General features: G+C 33.9%; 2 protein-coding genes, 2 non-coding genes and 1 pseudogene across 5 annotated transcripts; 3 read left to right on the forward strand and 2 right to left on the reverse strand.

Annotated features, from left to right (window-relative positions):
* The first annotated feature begins 6,946 nt into the window (after window positions 1-6,946).
* Window positions 6,947-9,193, forward strand: LOC126706072 (L-type lectin-domain containing receptor kinase IX.1-like). Its single transcript, XM_050405334.1, has one exon. It carries the CDS (start codon window positions 7,016-7,018, stop codon window positions 8,996-8,998), a length of 1,983 nt encoding a protein of 660 aa, XP_050261291.1. The 5' UTR covers window positions 6,947-7,015; the 3' UTR covers window positions 8,999-9,193.
* A 995-nt stretch (window positions 9,194-10,188) lies between these two features.
* Window positions 10,189-15,668, reverse strand: LOC126705176 (endo-1,4-beta-xylanase 5-like; annotated as a pseudogene).
* TRNAE-CUC (transfer RNA glutamic acid (anticodon CUC)) lies at window positions 14,487-14,558 on the forward strand. The gene has a single exon. It is a non-coding gene; the product is annotated as a tRNA-Glu (tRNA).
* A 1,653-nt stretch (window positions 15,669-17,321) lies between the features above and the next one.
* Window positions 17,322-22,372, reverse strand: LOC126706073 (endo-1,4-beta-xylanase 5-like). Of its 2 annotated transcripts, XM_050405335.1 has the most exons (8): window positions 22,176-22,370; window positions 22,043-22,077; window positions 21,730-21,889; window positions 20,783-20,955; window positions 20,155-20,256; window positions 19,500-19,646; window positions 18,194-18,832; window positions 17,322-17,754 (listed from the first exon to the last, which is right to left on the reverse strand). In XM_050405335.1, the coding sequence occupies exons 1-8, from the start codon at window positions 22,258-22,260 to the stop codon at window positions 17,419-17,421; spliced, it is 1,677 nt and encodes a 558-aa protein (XP_050261292.1). In that variant the 5' UTR covers window positions 22,261-22,370; the 3' UTR covers window positions 17,322-17,418. The 2 variants fall into 2 exon arrangements, with proteins under 2 accessions (XP_050261292.1, XP_050261293.1); XM_050405336.1 differs by lacking the exon at window positions 20,155-20,256 and having other exon boundaries at window positions 22,176-22,372.
* On the forward strand, window positions 21,530-21,602 carry TRNAE-CUC (transfer RNA glutamic acid (anticodon CUC)). The gene has a single exon. It is a non-coding gene; the product is annotated as a tRNA-Glu (tRNA).
* Window positions 22,373-23,682: the final 1,310 nt, after the last annotated feature.

Consider the following 23,682-nt stretch of genomic DNA (forward strand, 5'->3'; position numbering starts at 1 on the left):
TAAAAGAAAACCTAGAAATTTAAAAGAAAAATCCAACATACTAAATATTGATAATTCTTCCGATATTAAAATTGGTAGTAGAGATTCTTGCTGCAATGTTATTAAAACCAATGTTCTCACCAAGAGTAAAGAGGATAAAACTTTGGAAAAATTTAATAAAAAGAAAGCTAAAGAACTAACTGTTAATGATTTACAACATGAAATTAATATTGTTAAACAAGAGATAAGCAACTTAAAACATGATTCTAAAGATGTTAAAAGTGATAAAAATAATCTTAAACAAGGACTTGAGCATAATGATGGAGATGAATCCTGTCAACAAGCTCTTCTTTCTGGTAAAGGTATCCCTGATGAGGTTACTATTTCTCAACTTGCTCTTGTTAATAAAATAATTCCTCCAAAATGGTTTACAAAAGTTAAAATTGTTGTTTCTCTTGATTATCATTTCACTGTTATTGCTATGATAGATTCAGGGGCAGACATGAATTGTATCCAAGAAGGACTGATTCCTTCAAAATACTTTGAAAAATCTACTGAAAGATTGGTTTCTGCTAATGGTTCCCAGATGAAAATAAAGTATGAATTGAATAATGCTCATGTATGCCATGCTAATGTTTGTTTCAAGATTCCTTCTGTTCTTGTTAAAAATATGACTGATAAAGTGATTCTTGGTTTGCCTTTTATAAATGCTTTATATCCTTTTCTTGTTGAACATGATGGAATTACTACTGATCCTTTTGGACAAAAAGTAAAGTTCAAATTTGCTTCGAAGTTTAATATTGATACTAATACTGCTTCAAACATGATTCATGCTAAAATTAAACATCTTCAATTTCTTCAGCAAGAAGTTAGATACAAGAAAATTGCTGAACAAATTTCTAATAAATTGTTGCAATCCAAAATTGATAATTTTCAGAAAATGTTGATTGATGATGTTTGTTCCGATGTTCCTAATGCTTTCTGGCATAGGAAAAAACATATTGTTGATTTGCCATATATCAAGGATTTTGATGAGAAAAATATTCCCACTAAAGCTCGTCCTATCCAAATGAATGTTGAAACTGTTGAATTTTGCAAAAAAGAAATCCATGATTTGTTGCAGAAAAAATTGATTAGGAATAGCAAGTCTCCTTGGTCTTGTTCAGCCTTTTATGTCCAGAAAAATGCTGAAATTGAAAGAGGAACCTCAAGATTAGTCATTAACTACAAACCACTGAATAAGGTTTTAGAATGGATTCGGTATCCTATTCCCAACAAGAACGACCTTGTCCATAGGTTGAATCAAGCTGTTGTGTTCTCTAAGTTTGATATGAAATCTGGGTTTTGGCAAATTCAGATTAGTGAGAATGATAGGTACAAAACTGCTTTCACCACTCCTTTTGGACATTATGAGTGGAATGTTATGCCATTTGGCCTTAAAAATGCCCCAAGCGAGTTTCAAAATATCATGAATGATATTTTTAACTCCTTCAGTCATTTCACCATTGTTTATATTGATGATGTTCTTGTTTACTCTAGCTCTATTGATGAACACTGGAAACATTTGAATTCGTTTCTAGATACTATCAAAAGAAATGGTCTTGTTGTCTCAGCCAAAAAGGTTAAACTATTCCAAACCAAAGTTCGTTTCCTTGGCTATGATATCTCTGAAGGAAAAATTCGTCCTATAGATAGAGCCATCCAGTTTGCCGATAAGTTTCCTGATGTTATCATTGACAAAACACAACTCCAAAGATTTCTTGGGTCATTAAACTATGTTGCAGACTTTTACAAAGATATGAGGAAACAATGCAAACCTCTATTTGATTGGTTAAAAAGTAATCCTCCTCCTTGGTCTGATGTTCATACTTCTATTGTTAAACAAATCAAAACTCATGTTAAGACATTGCCTTGTCTTGGTATTCCTACTGTTGGAGCTTTCAAAATTGTTGAAACTGATGCCTCTGATGTTGGTTATGATGGTATTCTAAAACAAAGAATTTCTCCCGAGTCATCTGAACAAATTGTTCGTTTCTATTCTGGTATTTGGAACAATGCACAGTTAAATTATAGTACTATTAAAAAGGAAATTTTATCTATAGTACTATGTATTTCAAAATTTCAAAGTGATTTGTTAAACCGAAAATTTTTGTTACGTATTGACTGCAAAAGTGCTAAATATGTTATTGAAAAAGATGTTGAAAATATTGCCTCAAAACATATTTTCGCTAGATGGCAAGCTATTTTACGCGTTTTTGATTTTGATATTGAATATATTAAGGGTTCTCAAAATTTTATCCCTGATTTCCTTACCCGTGAATTTCTGCAGTGTCACCATGACAAGTAGAAGACCAAAAGATAATCCTCCTGCTGAAACTGATAAACAAATTGTTAAAAAGGAACCTGCTTCTCCTCTTGAAATAACCAACCGTTTCACCACCCTAGGAACCATCCCTAGGATTAATTACTCCACTGTTCTTGCTTCATCTTATGATCCTTATGCCTTAACCCCTGTTAACCGGCCCATCAAAACTGTTTATCCAAAAAATTCCCCTCAATACATCAAAAAACAATATTTCCAACACCTGTTTTATATTGAACCCAACAGGGCCTCTATTTCTGATCCGCTCAGACTTGCTAGGAGTTATTTCCCTCCAAAGTTTCATTGGATTCCGGAGTATAGGGAAAAGAATTTAAATTATTATTCTGATCTTCTGCGCCATGAAAGATCTATTATTATTAACACCATTTCTGATCACAAAGATGTTTCCAAAATTATTTACCACAGTGTTTACTTGGCCAATTTTATTTCTGAAGAACAATGGGGCTCTTCTCTTACATCTACCAGAACAATGCCAAGTTCCCCCATTCCCTATTCATATTATGATTATATCATGGCTTGGTCAAGATTCATGCTGCACCAGAATGAAAACATGTCTCATTCCTGGTTTGTTAACTTTGACAAAAAATTCACTGGTGATTTGCCCCTTTGGTTCAACCGCTGGTGGTCCCAATTTGGTCCTATTGTTGATTTATTTCCTGCACCATTGCTTGAAGCTTTCAACAGTTTCAAGAAATGTTTTAGGTGTGATGCTTATGGAGCCAAATTTCCTGCCTTGCTTCATTTTGTTAAAAAATATAAAATACCTTGGATATTGAAATGGCAATATGAGAAAGATGGTGATGTTCTCTCCAGGCATTGGTATGTAAAATGGTGGGGAAAATTCCCTCACACTCAAAAGATCATTACCGCTGTTGCCTTTATCTCCAGAGAATCTTCATCTGCTGCTGCTTTGCCCATGGCCAAAGATCATTCCCCTGTTCAAACCCCTGCTCCTGCTGATGCTCCCTCTTCTTCTTCCGGGAAAAATGTTCAGACTAAAAGCTCCTCTATTGACAATTTGAGAAAGAATCCTGATGCTCTTCTAGCTTTACTCAAATGGACAGAAGAAGTTGTTGCTAATCAGGAAGAATCCAAAGAGTCCTCTGAAGAATCTGTTGCTCACAACCCTTATTTCCCATATGACCAGGAGCTGTTTGGACATGATGAAGATACTCCAGATCTTCGAGAAGATTGAGCTTATTTGTCTAGCATGCATAAAGGCCAAATGCTACACTGTTTACTAGTGGACTTTCACTGTTAATTTCCACTCCTGATGATACTGTTTACTAGTGGACTTTCACTGTTAATCTCCACTCCTGATGATAATGTTCTGAAAAGTTGATTCTCCGTGTTTCCCGTGACTTTTAGTCACACCAAGATTGCTTTCAGCAATTTATCTTTTACTGTTAACTTTTACTGTTCATGAGTACTGTTTACTCAAAGCTTTGCCTATTTAAGGGAGGATGTCCCTTAAGTCAAGTCAAGCAAAGTTTTAGTTCTGATTTCTCTTCCCTTAGAACTTGCCTTCTTAGAGAGAGAACCCATTTGCTTCCACTACTACTATTGTTCTACTACTACCTTGTTCATCCTTGTTCACTACAAGCCTTGTAATCCTACAAACCTTGTAACTAGGACTAGTTCAAGCTTTGTAACTGTTGAAATCTTGTATTCACTACTACTACTGTAAGTGTTTATCCTACTTTCAATAAGAAGTATTTTCAGTTATATGTTCATTACTTTACTTGTTGCTACCACAACCTTGGACGGATTACCGCCATACCGGATGGTTTTAAATTGCTTTCATTTATTTTGAACTATTGTTCTTATTTACTTTGAATTATTTTGATATATACTGCTTGGCTGGTTCTACCGCCTTATTATTGTTCTTACGTTCAAGTTATTTATTTTCAAGCTATTTACTTTCAAGTTCTTTACATTATTTCCATTTACAACATTACTGTGCTTCCGTCTCCTTCTCTTCAGCATGCGTTCCCTCCCCCTTAAATATATATATATATATATATATATTTATTTATTTATTTATTTAATATTGGAATAAATATTTATATTGCAAGGGCCATTGGGCCAATGCCTTGATCTATTTTGAAAACTTCAACGCACGCAATGCTTTGTTCACTTTATTACCCTTGCTGTGAAAGTCAAGAGCTTTGGCTTAAAAGTCAAAAAGACTTTAAAGACGTTCTTGAAGAAGATGAATAGCATTGAGTCTTATGCCCTACGAACTAGGGTAGGGATGCTACGGACTCTGACTTATTGACATCATAAATAATATAAACAATTATATATTAATGTAATTGTCATTCATGATCTAATAAATATACTCCTTACCTTATGTCTCAGTTTATTTGTCCTCTATTTTATTTTAAGATATCCCAAAATATTGTACTATTTCTAAAAGTAAAAGTTATTAATTTACTAATTTTCTTATTATAACTCTACTTTATTTTTAAAACTATTTGAAAATAAAACTAACAAATATTTTAAAAAATCAATCTAATTTGGGCACCTTTTTAGTTGCCTCATTAAGGGTCCGTTTGGATTGAACTTATTGTTGCTGAAACTGAAAACTGAAAACTGAAAATACTGTAGCAAAATAATTTTTAAATGTGTGAATAGTACCGTAGGACCCATTTTTAATATTCTTTAGTACGTGAACAGTGCTGTGAACAGTGATAAATAGTGCGTGAATAGTAATTTTTATCTCTGCACAGTAAACTCATGTGAGGTTATTGTTCATGTGCAGGAAAAAAAAAAAAAAGCATGAAAATGCAAAACATGGACGCGTGATTCAGTGGAATCCAGACGGGCACTAAGAATAACTCTTTAAAAAAAAAAACTAATAAATTTATTTAAGAGTAGTTTTATAAACTTATACATTTTTATAAAGTAAATAAGACAATAAATGATATTCTCTTAAAAATTTTGACTTTTCAAACAGGACAAATAAATTAGGATGAAGGAAGTACTTTTTTTTCTTAGAATTTGTTTGGGATCTGCTTATTTTGCTACAACTGAAAATTTTTTGTTAAAAGTATTATAAATAAAAGTAAAAATTAGCTAAAATAGTACAATGGAGTCTATGAATAATACCAAAAAGTGCAACCGGCTCATAAATAGTATCAAAAACAAACTTAATAGTAAAATAAACTGACAAATTTCATCATATCAAACACACACAACGTTAACCGAATAAACCAATTAAGTACTATAATTTAACAGCATGTTTTTACGTGACAACAAGCTGTCAAGCGCTTTTTTTTTATGAGAGTAAAAAGCACTTCTAGAGCTTGTTTGGCATCAACTACCGTTTTTAGTTTTTAATTTTTATGTTTCTAATAAATAAAAAATTAGTTTTTATATATAGCTTTTTAAAATCTTATAGCAAAAAGCTTTTTAAAATAAATATACTTTAACAAATTTTTAGCAAAAAGATCTTAGCAAAAAGCTAGATAAGTTATTCTTAAATATACACTTATTTTGAAATTTTTTCCATATTTCCTCTTCTTTGGTCCTTTCAATTATAGTTTTATAAGAGCAACAAGCACTTGTTTCGTACATTTTTCCGTATTTCCTCCTTTCTCCTCTCAATTATAGGATGAAGGGAGTACTTTTTTTTCTTAGAATTTGTTTGGGATCTGCTTATTTTGCTACAACTGAAAATTTTTTGTTAAAAGTATTATAAATAAAAGTATTATAAATAAAAGTAAAAATTAGCTAAAATAGTACAATGGAGTCTATGAATAATACCAAAAAGTGCAACCAGCTCATAAATAGTATCAAAAACAAACTTAATAGTAAAATAAACTGACAAATTTCATCATATCAAACACACACAACGTTAACCGAATAAACCAATTAAGTACTATAATTTAACAGCATGTTTTTACGTGACAACAAGTTGTCAAGCGCTTTTTTTTTATGAGAGTAAAAAGCACTTCTAGAGCTTGTTTGGCATCAACTACCGTTTTTAGTTTTTAAATTTTATGTTTCTAATAAATAAAAAATTAGTTTTTATATATAGCTTTTTAAAATCTTATAGCAAAAAGCTTTTTAAAATAAATATACTTTAACAAATTTTTAGCAAAAAGATCTTAGCAAAAAGCTAGATAAGTTATTCTTAAATATACACTTATTTTGAAATTTTTTCCATATTTCCTCTTCTTTGGTCCTTTCAATTATAGTTTTATAAGAGCAACAAGCACTTGTTTCGTACATTTTTCCATATTTCCTCCTTTCTCCTCTCAATTATAGTTTTATAAGAGCAATAAGCACTGTAAATTTTTCCATATTTCCTCCTCTTTTCTCCCTTCAATTATAGTTTGACGGAATGATCCCATCAAGTTAATACTAATTTAACAGCATTTTTTCACGTGACAAGAAGCAGTCAAGCGCTTTTTTTTTTTTTTTTTTTTTAGTAAGAACAACAAGCACTGTTTTCCAGCGTGCTATGGAAACGTTGGATGACCTTTTTTCCTTATTTACTGGGAACGTTGACTGCTTTTGCTCTTAGAAGACTTGAACTTATGCAAATCACTCTAATTAGGATTTATAGTACAACTGCAATGTCTATCCCAATCACACCTCAAATTTCCATTAATTAGTGTTTTCAACCTCAATACCAGAGTTTCAATCATGGCTGTTTACAACCTCACGATCAAACATTTCCGATTTCCACAACTTTTCATCCTCTTTTCTCTATTTATGATCACCAATTTCTTCTCTGTACTAACCCCATTTACATTTACAAGTGCTTTATCCTTCAACTTCCCTAGTTTTGATTCTTCAGAACCTAATATATCATATGAGCACGCTTATGCTAATGAAGACAAATTCATTCAACTCACCGGCAGCAAGCTATTAACATTTTATCATGGTCGAGCCACGTATTTCAGACCCATGCACCTGTGGGACAAGGACTCTAAAAACCTCACAGATTTCGCTACCCATTTTTCCTTTGTCATTGATTCGCTGAATCAATCGAGCCGTGCAGACGGGATGGCCTTCTTCCTCGCACCTAACGGTTCCAAATTTTCTTGGATAACCAATGGTAGCGATCTGGGTCTCTATAACCCAGAGCAAAACTCAGATGAAAATTCTTTTGTTGCAGTGGAATTTGATATCTGCAGCAATACTGAATTTGATCCGCCTGGGGAGCATGTAGGTATTGATATCAACTCCATAATATCTGTTGCTAATGTGTCATGGTTGAGTAATATTACTATTCTGGAAGGAAAAAGTAATGAAGCTTGGATTAGTTACAATTCTAGTTCACATAATTTGAGTGTTGTCTTCACTGTTTTTAAAGACAATGTTACTGTAAACCAGTCGCTTTCTTATATTGTTGATTTGAGAAAGGTCCTACCCGAATGGGTTACTTTTGGATTCTCAGCCGCAACAGGAACTTATTCTGCTATGCATACTATTAAATCTTGGGATTTTTTTTCAAGTTTGGAAATTGATAATAACAATACCAACGCAGGACACAGTCTAAAACTCCCCCCTAAGAAAAGGAACCCATCCATGTTAGTTGTGGGGTTCATTGCAGGGGGATTTATTTTGGTTGGTGGGTTGGCCATGGTTCTGTTTGCCTTGTGGAAGAGGAATCGGAGGGCTAATGAAGATGATCGTGCCCTTGATGAAGAGTTTAAACGGGAAACAGGACCGAGGAGGTTTACATACGATGAATTGGCTCGTGCGACAAATGATTTCAACGAAAAAGAAAAACTAGGCCAAGGAGGATTTGGTGGAGTTTACAGGGGATTTTTAAGGGACTTCAACTCCATTGTTGCTGTTAAAAGGGTATCAGAAGGGTCTACACAAGGGATAAGGGAGTATGCAGCAGAAGTAAAAATCATCAGCCAATTGAGACACAAGAATTTGGTACAACTCATTGGATGGTGTCATGAAAGAAGTAGAGGACAACTATTACTTGTTTATGATTTCATGCACAATGGAAGCTTAGATTCACATCTTTTTAAAGAAGATACCTTATTAGTGTGGGAAGTGAGGTATAGAATTGTACAACACCTGGCCTTAGCCTTGCTTTACTTGCATGAAGGATGGGATCGTTGCGTGTTGCATAGAGATATAAAACCGAGCAATATTATGCTTGATTCAAATTTCAATGCCAAACTTGGGGATTTTGGATTAGCTAGGCTCGTGGACCATGCTAGTGCATCACGAACTACTGATTTGGCAGGTACCAAGGGCTATATGGACCCAGGATGTGTCACAACCCGAAGGGCTAGTAAGGAATCAGATATCTATAGTTTTGGAATTGTTGCATTGGAGTTAGCTTGTGGAAGAAAATCTGTCAACCACGAGGCCCCAGAAGATCAAGTAGTCATGTTGGAGTGGGTTAGGGAGCTCCATGGAAGAGAAGTACTTCTTAACGCGGCTGACCAAAGGTTGGGTGGGCATTTTGATGAGCAACAAATGAAGTGTTTGTTGATTGTAGGGCTTTGGTGTGCTCACTCCGAATATGATCGTAGACCTTCAATAAAAGAAGCAATTCAAGTGCTCAATTTTGAAGCTCCATTGCCTCATCTCCAATTTGATATCCTCAAGTCATCACATCATACTCCAACAATGAATGATACTAATTCTACCGGATGACAACTCCAATTCCTCATAGTTTAAAGCACACTTTGTTGCTTATTTACCTGCATTGCTTTTGTTGTTAGAAGTTGAACTTGTTTTAATTGAACTTTCATTTAAAGTAAGAATGTTATATATATGTTGAATGAGTGTGGAATAAATGTAAGGAGTTTATTTTGAATTGTGTTATTAATGAAATTGAATTTAGAATTATTGTTTGTAATTATATATACTTTTGCATTGCACGGAACTAATGAAACCATATTTAATTGAATATGATATGAACTCGTGTCATTTTTTTTATTGTTGGTTGTAGCCTTATCAAATTTGTAGTCAGACTTTGTTCATTTTAGACATGTTGCCACATTAATTTTAACTTTCCTTTCAAGGGTACGTAGTATAGGTGAAAAATTAAGCAATTAAACTATGTGTACTTCTTTAAAGAATCAAGAGTAACTGTTAAGTCAGACAAGCACGAATTCAATGGCCAAGATCAATCACCCTTGACCAAGCTCGGCTGCCCAATACCCAAATCGGCCATCCAATGCCCAAGCTTGTCTACCCACCACTAAGATCAGCCACCAAACACCTTGGCAACCAAGACAACTTGGCGCAGAGAGAGAGAGAGAGAGAGTACATAAATTAAAGGTTAATACAAATCATTTGGAAAGCTAAACCACTGATCCGTTCAACGGTGTAAAAATGAGCACAATTGGAGGTTCCATGTGCCTGTGGTTCCATCAGAAATTTTTTACATTGATATCACACACAACCAAACTTTTTTCATGTATCGGCACACACTAGTGGCTCCCTTCACGCATAACATAGAGTGAAGGAATAATATATAAAGAAAATGAAATTTAAGAATATTAATATATTTTCCAATTTTAAAATAATTTTATCGATTTAAACGCTTCACTTAATTTGTGAGTGAGAGGGAATAATATATAAAATTGGAAGATATTGTTTCATACTTATCGTACGCTCATAAACAGCCTATAATTTCATACATGAATGATATGTATGGAGGATATATACTAACGAGCGTGAGGGAATCAATGCCTATATAAAATTATAGAAGAGACCCTTGATATATTCCACCCTACGGGCCAGCTTTGCGGTGAAAGCTAAAGTTACTTGAATCTTACATCGGTATACCATCTTTGGAGTTTAAAAGGTGAAGTCAAGACACAAGGTGTAGAATTAGCTTTAATCAAGGTAAGCTTGAGAGCAAAAGATATAATCATATAACATATAACTGCATAGGGGTTGTAATAGGCGTGGATGCTAATCATTTCTTAGAGGCGGATATTTACTACGTTCACCATCTAATTTCTCTATTTAATTCTTCAAACATACAAGGACGGTGCATCCTTAGACAATGTCTTAGAACTTTACCCTTCTATTGCTGTATTTGACACTCACTTTATATTCTCCTAAGAAGCCATAATAGCTATAAGAACCATGCTCGTCTGTCTGACCTTGTACCGCCCCGGTTTTCCATTCTTTAAGTATGTAGCTTGTCAACCATCTCTCCGGCAGGCAGATTTTGGAAATTATTATCAGTCAGGCACATTTGATAACACCCATTAGGATGCAGTGCGTCCAAAGCATAATTCCATTCACAGAAGGATGTGAAAAGCCTTCTCTCAATAATTCTTCTATGTAAATAGCCTGCAAAAAAAACAAGTCTCAAATCAATTAAATTTGCACATTCAGTGATATATTCCAAGGGGCAATAAAATTTGTGGTTTGTGCTAAAATCAAACCAGAACTAATAATTTTATGTAAAAGCATGATGGATATGACGAAATCTTCAGGAAATTTCGAATAGCTTACTACTTGGCCCAAATGAGTATTCATATGTACTTTTAGTAATATAACCTATTTGATTAGTCGAATGACTTATTTAAATGATTTAATGAATCGTATAATTTAATACACATGGATGATTTATGAATTCTCACACATAATGGATTGAAGGAAATTTCTTCAACCCAGTTTGAAGGAATACTTTATCTTTACAAATATAGTTCAAGCTAAAGAGTAGTGCTAACATGTGTAGCCATAGCTACAACATTAGAACTCTCCATTAAGTAAATTAAGAAAAGTGAGTAACAATTAGACTTGCTCACCTGTGCTTCTTGACCAAGTCTATTGCTGATATCCACCTCTATAAGCCATATGGGAAGCCCTAATGTGGCCAACTTATCTAGAATATCTCTCATCAAAGAAGGGTTTGGTATGGTAAAATGACCCTCTAATCCAATCCCATCCATTGAAACACCACTAGGTTCGAGTTCTCTCATCCTTGAAATGTAGGTATCAACTGAGGAATTCACATTACTGCAAGTCTCAACCACATTAGATTCATTCATAAAGAGGGTTGCCAATGGATCTGACATGTGTGCTATCTCATAGAAATGCAATGTGGCATTAGGGCCAAGTCGTTGCTCATAGAAATCAAAGTGAAGCATTTCACTGCTAACATCCGAGTGTATGAATTCTTCTTTGTACTTGCATAACATAGACATTAAATTTTAATGCACAACAAAAACTTATGTCTAATAAGTAATAGTTTCATACATTTGAATTCTTAATTTTGCACTAGTATTACTATTCTATAGATGAGACATAAGCAGTGAGTCACTTGCAATACCTTGGAAATCAATAAAAATAAAAACACAAAATTTTCGTAACAATTGAGGTGGCATGCTATGATTGTTGCTAATAAAATTGATGTCAGTAGTAACCTCATGTAAAAGTGATGTTCTAATCACAACTTTTCATGTCAATGGGGTTAAAAACTTTATATCGTTCACATTACTGGTAACTAGTAAGAACTACATTTAGTATTTCCCTGAAGGGTTAGAATTGAGAAACTGGATGGTGAAGTCACAACAAATCCACCCTTGAGAAATGACCAACATCCATGCTTTTTTTTTTTTGGGCTAAACAACAACATTATCATTCAACTAGCAAATAAGATGGCTGTCAGCCTTACAAGCATCTGCAATGACCATAGGAAGACTACACTTACTGAAACAAAATGCTCTACAAAACCTGATTGCATACTTTGCAGCCTCATGGGCAGTAGTATTGCAACATCTTCTAACCCAACGTAAATTAAAATTCAAAAAGAAATTACGAAGATCAAGTATATTACTAATAATAGTAGCAATGGACCAATCAGGACTTAGCATCTCCTTCGATGATGATATGCTGCTAGTTTTCACTTAGAGCTAGCTGAATTGCCTAGAGTACAGCTGCAGCTTCAGCTTGCAGTGGTGTGCACCATTTATGCATTTTAGCCCAAACTTTAAGAACCTCTCCATTTTTATTCCTAGCCACCACCACCAAAGCAATGACATTTTCAGACACAGCAGTGTCCACATTGAGTTTAATCCATCCCTCCTCTGATGCTTCCCAACCATTTAAGCTTATCCTTGGATAAGGTCTTTTCCTTAGATAAGGTCCTAGCATATTCTGTAGTTCTCTTCTCTATATGTTGGGTGGCTTCCATATCCATGCTTTGCTATGACAGTACCTATACTGTCATATGACACATCTTGTGACTTCAGGCTTGCCTTTATGAGAGCTGATTCTGCACCTTGTATCTTGACCCAACCTATTAAAAGCACCAAAAAATAGCCTACCAGTGTGAGATTCAAGTAACTTTAACCCGCCAGTTGATCTGGTAGACAGCCGTTTCAATTTCATTTATGTTAGGCCGTAAAAGTGAATTTGTCCACAACAGCCAATAGGCATGGTTATGGGCTGAGCTTGGCAGCATGTGAAATTATTGGTACAGTTTGTCTTTTTTTCTTTTGTTTGAACAACTTATTCATTATTCTATGAGGAAAGGTAAACACTAGCAATAGTAGTGATAAATAACTATATAACTATTTTTAGTACCACTAAATATTAAAATGTACCTCGCAATAGTGAAACCAAAATTATATTTTTTGGCTCCACAGCTACAATGTACAGTTACTTTTGACTATGCATGGTAGTAAAAAAAAAAATATATATATATATATATATATATTGCATTCACATTGCTTTTGTCTCTCTCCTCACTACCTCTCCGTATCTCTCCCATGTCCACCATGCGTTCACACTACTTTTGATTGTGGTTGTGTTTTGATAGTTGAATAAAATATTATTTTATTGTAATATTTATATTATTTTATTGTGTTAAAAACTAAAATAAAATCACTATTATTAAATGTGAAAAGATAAAATAAATAAAATAACTTTTTATAGTGCGGAAAAACTAAAAATTTGGCTCCGGTGGATGCATAAGCTCATTCAAAACATACTATCTACCACTAATAGGGGCTGCAGAATTTTGGGCATGAATATGATGTTTATTGGGCGATTTTGGCCCATTAGCATTGATTTTTAAAATATTTAGGCTCGAAACACTGTTTGGGAAATATATAGCAATATACCACTTTTTTAGGTACTCGAGCTTGCCAAGCTCGAGTACCATGTTTTTTTAATCCACTATCGCCCCATATTCAAGGAGCCCTATAGTGGCGTTTTTAAGCCCTATAGTGACGTTTTCGGGCCCTATAGCGGCGTTTTCCTGCAAAAATTTTTTTATAAGTCCCCATAACAGGTTCAAGGGGCCCTATAGTGGCGTTTTTAAGCCCTATAGTGACGTTTTCGGGCCCTATAGCGGCGATTTCCTGCAAAAAAATTTTTATAAGTCCCCATAACAGGTTCAAGGGGCCCTATAGTGGCGTTTTTAAGCCCTATAGTGACGTTTTTGGTCCCTATAGCGGCGTTTTCCTGCAAAATTTTTTTTATAAGTCCCCATAACAGGTTCAAGGGGCCCTATAGTGGCGGTTTTTGGCCCGAAAACGTCACTATAGGGCTTAAAAACGCCACTATAGGGTTCCTTGAATATGGGGCGATAGTGGATTAAAAAAACATGGTACTCGAGCTTGCCAAGCTCGAGTACCTAAAAAAGTGGTATATTGCTATATATTTCCCAAACAGTGTTTCGAGCCTAAATATTTTAAAAATAAATGCTAATGGGCCAAAATCGCCATGTTTATTGTATACTAGTTATTGGGCTTGGACAGAAAGAAGCCCCAAAGGTACCTAGGAAATGAGCTTTTTGTCATTTTATATGGTGGGAGTGCGAACTGTCAAATGGGGGACTGGGAAAGGTGGTAAAAGTAATAAAAGAAAATAAGCTCATTCAAAACACACCATCTAGTATCTACTACTAATAGGCCTGTAGAATTTTGACCATGAATATTGAAAGCTGACTAGATATCTAGGTAATGTTTTTTTGTCATTTTATGTGGTGGGAGTGTCAAGTGGGGGACTGGGAAAGGTAACAAAAGTAGTTTGAGACTATTACCTGAGATAAGATTCTCCCCAAAAAAAAAAAAAAATTACTTGAGACTTGGAGAGTTGAGATGATATTGAAGATCGAGGTAGTCCTGTATGCAACATATAAAATGGAATAATAAAAATTATGTACCAACAATCCGTTGTAGTCTAGCTGGTTAGGATACTCGGCTCTCACCCGAGAGACCCGGGTTCAGTCCCGGCAACGGAATTTTTTTATTTTCTTTTGCCAAAAGTTGAGAAGCAATTGCTATTTGTATAAATAAATTCTATTCCAAGAAACAGTAATAAGTTACCTGAGTGAGATTATGCAATATGAAAGCCGGCCAAAATACATTACTTGCAGAACCACCAATGCTGCCGTTGACACTAACAGGCTCATCATCTTTGAGAATCCCTCCATTGTAAAGTGCCTTCTCTGGCTGCCCTTTACACTGCCAAACAAGTAACACCATACATTACCACTACAACATTTTGGAAGAAATCAAACAATTTTAACAATGCCCATGTAAAAATTTTTTTTACTTAATGGTGATTGCCACTTTTTTTATGTACCTCAGTGAAAGCAGTGTATCATACAAAGGCCTGTCTGCAGTATAGAAGAAAGAGGAGTAGTTGTAAGGAAAACTCCATTAAAAATAAAGTATTTAAACCAAAGAAAGAGAGGTAGTGCGAGAGAAAGAACCATATGAAGCAACCAAGGGAGGGCCTATGACAAGGAAGAAAGCCAAGAGGCTAAAGCCAAAAGTAAGAGGACTATCCCTCAGCCTCAGGTTAGGAGAGGTGTGGGGGTTCACAAGGGAACAGTGGTCAGGCCTGAGTAGCCCCATGCCTTGATCACATGTTATGTGAGAGAGGTTCTTGCGGACATAATTGAGTGACAATAGTAGAACTGTTAACTCATACTTTTTGTGTGTGACAATTGGCTAGTTTTGGAACTCATTTGCTAGCTTTGTTAATGGTTGCTAAGTTTTTCATTCTCTTTTATCACAGGCTTGGATCTTAATGCCCAATTAGATTTCATTCTCTTTTCCCAATTAGATTTCAAATCTATTATAATTTTGTATCAGTTGTCTAAAAAAATTAAAACTACTTCCAACCCATTTAAAATTAAATAAATTATCTCAAAATCTTAAAACTTATAAGCAATGAAAATACAAAATTTGATTAAAAAATTTTGGCTATAATAAATTTGGATGAATTGTTAAATTTGTCTCTAAATTTTATTTATTTGTCATTTTAGTTGTAAAAGTTTTGTCATGGTTTTGAAATTTAGACCGTTCCAAGGACCTTAGAAGGAAGAGGTTCAATATTTTTTAGGTCAAGCCGAGGTTCCACTGTGATAACCTTATAATTAATTTAATAATTGTTTAAAATATATATATATATATATATATTGAATGGTATAATAAATATATTAAATTAATACAAATAGAAAAAATGACTAAAATAGTCCAAATAAATATAAAAACCATCTTTCAATTGTATTTTTCATATCACAACCTTTATTATAGTGTTTCAAAAATCAACGCAATATTATTAATTGTAAAAAAATACAAAATAATAATAAGAAGAATATAATAATAATAATAATAATAATAATAGCAATAATCTGCCAATCCTTATTGTCCACTTCCTTGTTACTGAGATGTTTGGGCTCCTGATATGTGCTAAAAGCTTCTTGGTACTAGCAAAGAAGATTTTGTGAAGTGAATATAACCTAAAACCCCTAAATTTCAGCTTTTTTTCTAAAAGACTCAAATTTAAAGTAAAAGCTCTTGGCTACTAGAATACTCTTATCTTTTTCTAGAAGTTGTGTGTAAATGATGGCCCTCAAGACTCATGCTCTACTCCATATGTTAGACAGATGAGTTAAGATTCGAAATATAGTACTCCCTCCGTCCCATTTTGTTTGTTCTGTTTGAAAAGTCAAACTTTTTAAGGAAACATCATTTATTGTCTTGTCTACCTTTTAAAAATATATAAGTTTCCAAAACTACCCTTAAATAAATTTATCAAAAAATTGAATTAGTAAATAAATAGGGGTATAATAGGAACATTAGTAAATTAATGGCTTTTATTTTTAGAAATAGGACAATATTTTAGGACATCCCAAAATAAAATAGAGGACAAACAAAGTGGGACGAAGGGAGTATATAGACCATACTCAAGGCAAATTGCCAAGAACGGTCTATGCAATTGCAGACCCAAATAGAAATCTTTCGAGACTTGCTCTATGTTAATAGTTGTCTGGCGCCAGGTCGAGCCCCCTGGCCCAATGTTTTTTTTTTACTTATTAAATTTTTCATTTTTGTAGTTGGGCGCAACCATCTAACCCAAAAACTTAGCAAAAACAATAAAAGCATTCGTAAAAGTGATTGTATATTTGTATTTTAGCAAAAAGATATTTGAGACTAATTGATAAAACTCATGACCTAATTTGAGTAGAATATAAACTTCAAGCCTTTTATGTAATTTTCCCCAAAAACTAGTTGGACCCTTTATTGATATAGGGTCTCATTAATGGATGTCCTTAGGGATTTTTTTTAATTGACTATTTTTAAAAAGTTTTAGTACCATTTTTATGGAAAATGTAAAAACCTGTTAAAAAATCAATTGCTTTTTTCTTTTCTTATACAAAGTTTTTAAAAGTATTTCCTAAATCAATACTCTTAGGGCATCTGTTATCTTTTCCTTATAATATATTAAAGTGAAAGTTCAATAAATGATCCATTTAATAGGTCATATAGTTTAGTAGGCTTATTTTCACAAATATGTCTATTTCACCAAGTCTCTCTCCGGGACACCGAGATAGTAAATATGTAATGTAATATAATTGAAACTAATTCTTCAAATATTATTACATATAGCGAGTACTCCATATTATATACGGACTATAAAGATATCTTTTTATAAATATTTCAAATTTAACTTATAGCATATTTGCATATTGCTCAAGACATGGAATAGTCCCTATAAAAAGAATGAAAGCTACTGCTTGTTTGGTACAATAATTTAGATGTAAAAAACTAACTGTAAGATGTGATGAAGCTATGAAATATTTTCATGGGCTACAATTGAATGTTATAATGTTTAGTTTCATCACCTCCACAGAGCGAAAATGTTGAATTTACCCTTCTATTGCTGTATTTGACATTCACTTTATATTCTCCTAAGAAGCCATAAAAGCTATAAGAACCATGCTCGTCTGTCTGACCTTGTACCTCCCCAGTTTGCCATTCTTTAAGTAGCTTGTCAACCGTGTCTCCAGCTGGCAGATTTTGAAAATTATTATCAGTCAGGCACATTTGATAACACCCATTAGGATGCAGTGCGGTCCAAAGCATAATTCCATTCACAGAAGGATGTGAAAAGCCTTCTCTCAGTACTTCTTCTAGGTAAATAGCCTGCACAACATAATTTAATTTGCACGTTCATTGATATATTCCAAGGTCTACAAAATTTGGGGTTTCAGCTAAAATCAAACAAGAACTAATAATTTTATGTAAAGGCATGATGGATCATATGACTCATGACAAAATCTTCAGGAGATTGACTAGCCTACTACAATGAGTACTCATATGTACTTCTAACATAACCTATTTGATTAGTCAAATAACTTGATTAAATGATTTAATGAATCATGTAATTTAGTACACATGGATGATCTTATGAATTCCATAATGGATTTAAGGAAATTCCTTCAACCCAATGTGAATGAAAACTTTATCCATACAAATAAAGTTCAAACTAAAGAGTAGTGCTAACATGTGTAGTCATAGCTACAACATTAGAACTCTCCAATAATTAAATTAAAAAGAGTGAGTAACAATTAGACTTGCTCACCTGTGCTTCTTGACCAAGTGTATTGCTGATATCCACTTCTGTAAGCCATATGGGAAGCCCTAATGTGGCCAACTTATCTAGAATAGCTCTCATCAAAGGAGGGTTTGGTATGGTAAAATGACCCTCTAAACCAATCCCATCCATTGAGACACCACCACGTTCGAGTTCTCTCATCCTTGAAATGTAGGTATCAACTGTGGAATTCACATCACTGCAAGTCTCAACCACATTAAATTCATTCATAAAGAGGGTTGCCAATGGATCTGACATGTGTGCTATCTCATAGAAATGCAACGTGGCATTAGGGCCAAGTCGTTGCTCATAGAAATCAAAGTGAAGCATTTCATTGCTAACATCCCAATGTATGAATTCTTCTTTGTACTTGTTCATTAGACTTTGTATACGCGAATTGACAGCTGATTGTAATTCAGGTCCTGTAAGGTCACGCACCCATTGTGGTGTGTATTTGGGGTCCTCCCAGAATATATTGTGGCCTCTAACAATGATTTGGTTAGCGCGAATAAACTCCAACATATTGTCTGCTATAGTGTAGTTTACCTGCCCTTGGTCAGGTTCTGTGGCATACCACTTGAGTTCATTCTCAAAGACTGCTGCATTGAATCGCTTAGCAAACCAATTCTGGAACAAAATGAGAATCTTTGTTTTAGCTTGCCATTTGAAAGTGCTAATAATAAAATTGCTAAGCATTTTAGACGGATGGAATGGAGTAATAATAGAGATACTATCAACTTTACAACACAAGCTTCATAAACTGTTATGTCAAATTTTAAACACAAGACCAAAAATTATTAAGAAATTTATATATTATGTTATTGATGTGGCACTAATCACATTATGTTGTCATGTCAATTTATAACTATTTTTGTGATAAAATTGGCAGTAAATTTTTCATTTTTCATTGGAAGAGGTATCCATTTGACATTGCAGTTGGAAGTCGAGCTATAGCTATAGAGATTTTGTGATATAGATTTTAAATAAAAAGTTTTTTAGCATTTTAAGCTTTTGGAAAATTACAGTGAATAGTTCTTTAAAGTTCTTGATTAATAAAGCATGAATCCTTAAAACCTCTAAATTTCAGCTTTTTCTAAAAGACTATAAAACTGAAAAGCTCTTGGCTATAGGCACTCTTTCTTTTTTTTTTCTTTTTTTTCTAGAAAGAGCTTTAGAGCTCTTAAAGCTCTTTTCTGGTTGTGCGGATATGTTGGTCCATAGGACTTTGGACTCATACTCCATATGTTAGACAGAAAAATTAAGATTTGAAATATAGTATATGAACCATACTTACTTGATAAGGCAAATTGCCAAGAATAGTCTTTGCAATTGCAGAACCAAATGGGAAATCTTTCGAGACTTGCTCTATGTTAATGGCTGCCCCTTGCAACTTATCTCCATGTTCATCTGAGACATGGATTGTTACAGCACGCTTCCTTTGCTGCAAAACAAATTAAAAGCGCGAAACCTGACTTTGAAAAAGAAGTGCCTTATATTCTAATATTAGTATGTTGCCCTTAAAATATTTTTAAGAATATTCTTAAGATAATAGCGATGCTACAGTTACTGTAAATTTTACTATATAATCATTACAATTCAATATGTCAATTTTTATATACAAAACAAAAAATTTCCTTAAGAAATATATTTATTATGTTATTTTATGTGGCACCAATCACATTCATTGACAAGTTAATTTATAAATCTTTTGTATAAAAATTTGATACTAGTTTTAATATTTTCAATAAGATACTATATTTTGATCATTCTCATCGTTAAATCACTCTACAGCAGTATAGATAAGAGTAAATTTGCTATGCTACTAATGGAAACTAAATTCAAGTCTTAAGATATTGCCTTTAAGTACGGAAAGAAAACTCCACAATCTCTCCTCTTTTCTCTCCTAAGTTATCAACAGAGCCTAGAACAAAGTTGTTTCATGCACTCACAGTGTTAATAATATGTTGCTGATTTATTCTCCATTGCTGCTCAGTAAATGGCTGTAACGAAGCGCTTGTAATTTCTATATCAATTTGCTTGTCGTCAGAATTCTGTATAAATTACAACCAAACAAACAAAAACTTTCCTGATAAGTACTAGTTTCATACATTTGAATGCTTAATTTTGCACCAATACTGTTCTATAGATGAGACAAACCGTGTGTCACTGGCAATATCTTGGAAATCAATAAATCTAGAAACACAAAATTTTCATAACAATTTCGGTGGCAAGTTGTGATTGTTTGCTAATAAAAATGATATCAATAATAACCTCATGTAAAAGTGATATTCAAAATTTCCAATCTCAATTTTTATGTCAATGGTATTAAAAGCTTTATATCCTTAGCATTACTCTTTAGGAGAAATGATATGTCCACAATATTTTTACAACATTTTCACAACAAATTCTAAGTAGCAAGTTGTTACTAGTTGTTTTTATTGGAGCAACAAAGTAATATTAGTGATAAATTCAAATTTGAACCAGTAATAACTAACCACCTATTATTTGATATAAAAATATTATGGACATAGCACCTCTCGTCTTATTAGAACCATATTTACCCTAAACTATATTTACCTGAAGGGTTAGAATTGAGAAACTAGATGGTGAAGTCGCAACAAATCCACCCTTGAGAAATGACCAACATCCATGCTTTGCTATAACAGTCCCTATACAGTCATATGACACATCTTGTGACTTCAGGCTTGCCTTTATGAGAGCTGATTCTGCACCTTGTATCTTGACCCAACCTATTAAGCACCAAAAAATAGCATATCAGTGTGAGATTCAAGTAACTTTAACCCACCTGTTGATTTGGTAGACAGCCGTTTCAATTTCATTTATGTCAGGCCGTAAAAGTGAATTTGTCCACAATAGCCAAAAGGCATGGTTATGGGCTGAGCTTGGCAGCATGTGAAATATTTGGTACAGTTTTTCTTTTTTCTTTTTTTTTAACAACTTATTCATTATTCTATAAGCAAAGGTAATAAAATAAAATAAGCTCATTCAAAACACACTATATACCACTAATAGGGCCTGCAGAATTTTGGGCATGAATATGATGTTTATTGTATATTATTTATTGGGCTTGGACAGAAAGAAGCCCCAAAGATACCTAGGAAATATTCTTTTTGTCATTTTATATGGTGGGAGTGTCAAGTGGGGGACTGGGAAAGGTGGTAAAAGTAATTTGCAACTATTACAGTATTACGTGAGATAAGATTCTCCCAAACTTGAGACTTTGAGAGTTGAGATGATGCTGAAGTTCGAGGTAGTCCTGTATACTACATATAAAAGGGAATAATAAACATTTTGGACCAACAATCCGTTGTAGTCTAGTTGGTTAGGATACTCGGCTCTCACCCGAGAGACCCGGGTTCAAGTCCCGGGAACGGAACTTTTTGATTCTATTCCAAATAATATTTTTTATTTTGCCAAAAGTTGAGAAGCAATTGCTATTTGCATAAATAAATTCTATTCCAAATAATATTTTTCAAGATAAAGAGGAAGAAGAAGAAGCTTACTTGAGAAACAGTAATAAGTGCCCTGAGTGAGGTTGTGCAATATGAAAGCCGGCCAAAATACAATACTTGCAGAACCACCAATGCTGCCTTTGACACTTACAGGCTCATCATCTTTGAGAATCCCTCCATCGTAAAGTGCTTTCTCTGGCTGCCCTTTACACTGACAAACAAGTAACACCATACATGAATTAAACATTTATTTTGTACATTACCACTACAACATTTTGGAAGAAATCAAACAATTTTTACAATGCCCATGTAAAAAAAAAAAAAAAATTGAACTTAATGGTAATTGCCACTTTTTTATGTATACCTCAGTGTAAGCAGTGTAATCATACAAAGGCCCATCTGCAGTATAGAACAAAGAGTAGTAATTATAGTGAAAATCTCATTAAAAAAATCAAATATTTGAACCAAAGAAAGAGAGGTTGTGTAAGAGAAAGAACCATATGAAGCAACCAAAGGACAGCCTATGACAAGGAAGAAAGCCAAGAGGCTAAAGCTAAAAGTAAGAGGAGGACTATCCCTCATGTTTTGTGACAGTACAAACAGAAAGCTTTTTAGACAGGAAATGAAGTAGTTTATGTCTTATATGCAAAAGGCTTTTACTTACTCCAAGTAACCCTCCAAAATAAGGGAGGTAACAATTTACAAGGCAGAGAAAGTGTGCACTTAAAGGTTAGGAGAGGTGTGGGGGTTCACAAGGGAACAGTGGTCAGGCGTGAGTAGCCCCGTGCCTTGATCACATGTTATGTGAGAGAGGCTCTTGTGGACACAATTGAGTGACACTAGTAGACTGTAACTCATACTTTTTGTGTATGACCATTGGCTAATTTTGGAACTTATTGCTAGCTGTGTTAATGGTTGCTAAGTGTTCATTCTCTTTGTTCACGGGCTTGGATCTTAATGCCCAGCTGCCACGAAACACATTCATTTATTCATTTGGATTTATCGATCTTTACTTATTCTGTATTCCCCATTGCTTTAATGGGATGAGAATTTGGATACCAGCTAAGTGCTAAATCAGTGTTCCTAATCTAAGATTTGGAAGCATTAATTTAAATAATGGTAATGGAACTTCTATTAAGTCTGTTTATTTAATCAAAATAAAAGCATCACTCACAAATGGCCTATTACAAACATAGTAAGTTTAATGACAAACAAAAATTCACTACTTTTGAGCTGAGATACTGTAATCCATGTACAATAAAAATAGTATCAAATAGTGAGTTTATGTAAATAAGTAACACAGAGCAGTGGGCTTAATCACATCTCTAACTTATGTCTCTATACATTGCTTTAATAAATATAAGGAACATAGCATGGTGGGCTTAATTACACAATACACCTAACATTGTCCAAACCACTATTTTGTGTCAGTTTTCCCTAATGAAAGAAGTACTAGAAATCTCCGTTATGGACGGTGCATTCATTGTCTGTAGTAAAGGACAGTGACCTTCGTATGAGAGGTTCATAATAGGGTGCTTTCTTAAAGGAGAGCAGTTCTAGTGTCAAAAACTACTTCACAATTTTTTGTCACAATTTTAACGAGACAAACTATGAATAATTTTTACAACTTTTTGTCACAATTTTGACGTAACAAATTATAAGTGATTGTCTATCATTTATATATTAATCCACCATTTTTTCTTCACTATTTACACCCTCTTCCATCATAGTTGTGGCAAAAAAGTTATATAATAGTTTGAAGTAATAGATTTTTTCTAAGACAAAGGCTGCTTTGCTTACAATTCTAGTCCCGTGTGTCCAAAGAGCGTGCAGGAAAGATTTCGTGACTAAAACTCGCACGCGAGCATGAGTCATGAGATGAAGATAGTAGTTGGGGGACCATGGTTAAATTCATGAATTTTGGACCTGCTTGCTGTACCTGCCATAAAATTCTATTGCTTGCTAGACGTAGCTAAAAAAAGTTAATGACTTACCTTCCACTTA

The sequence above is a fragment of the Quercus robur genome, chromosome 11, assembly GCF_932294415.1.
Source record: "Quercus robur chromosome 11, dhQueRobu3.1, whole genome shotgun sequence".
NCBI lineage: Eukaryota > Viridiplantae > Streptophyta > Magnoliopsida > Fagales > Fagaceae > Quercus > Quercus robur.

Excerpts from the sequence above, each read along its gene's own strand:
- LOC126706072 (XM_050405334.1), top strand. The coding sequence starts at position 7,016 with ATGGCTGTTTACAACCTCACGATCAAACATTTCCGATTTCCACAACTT.
- LOC126706073 (XM_050405335.1), bottom strand. The coding sequence starts at position 22,260 with ATGAGGGATAGTCCTCCTCTTACTTTTAGCTTTAGCCTCTTGGCTTTC. Across the intron at positions 22,078-22,175 it reads TCCTTTGGTTGCTTCATATG|ATGGGCCTTTGTATGATTAC; the intron begins GTTCTTTCTCTT and ends TCTATACTGCAG. Across the intron at positions 20,956-21,729 it reads CACTTATTACTGTTTCTCAA|GTTGGGTCAAGATACAAGGT; the intron begins GTAAGCTTCTTC and ends GGTGCTTAATAG.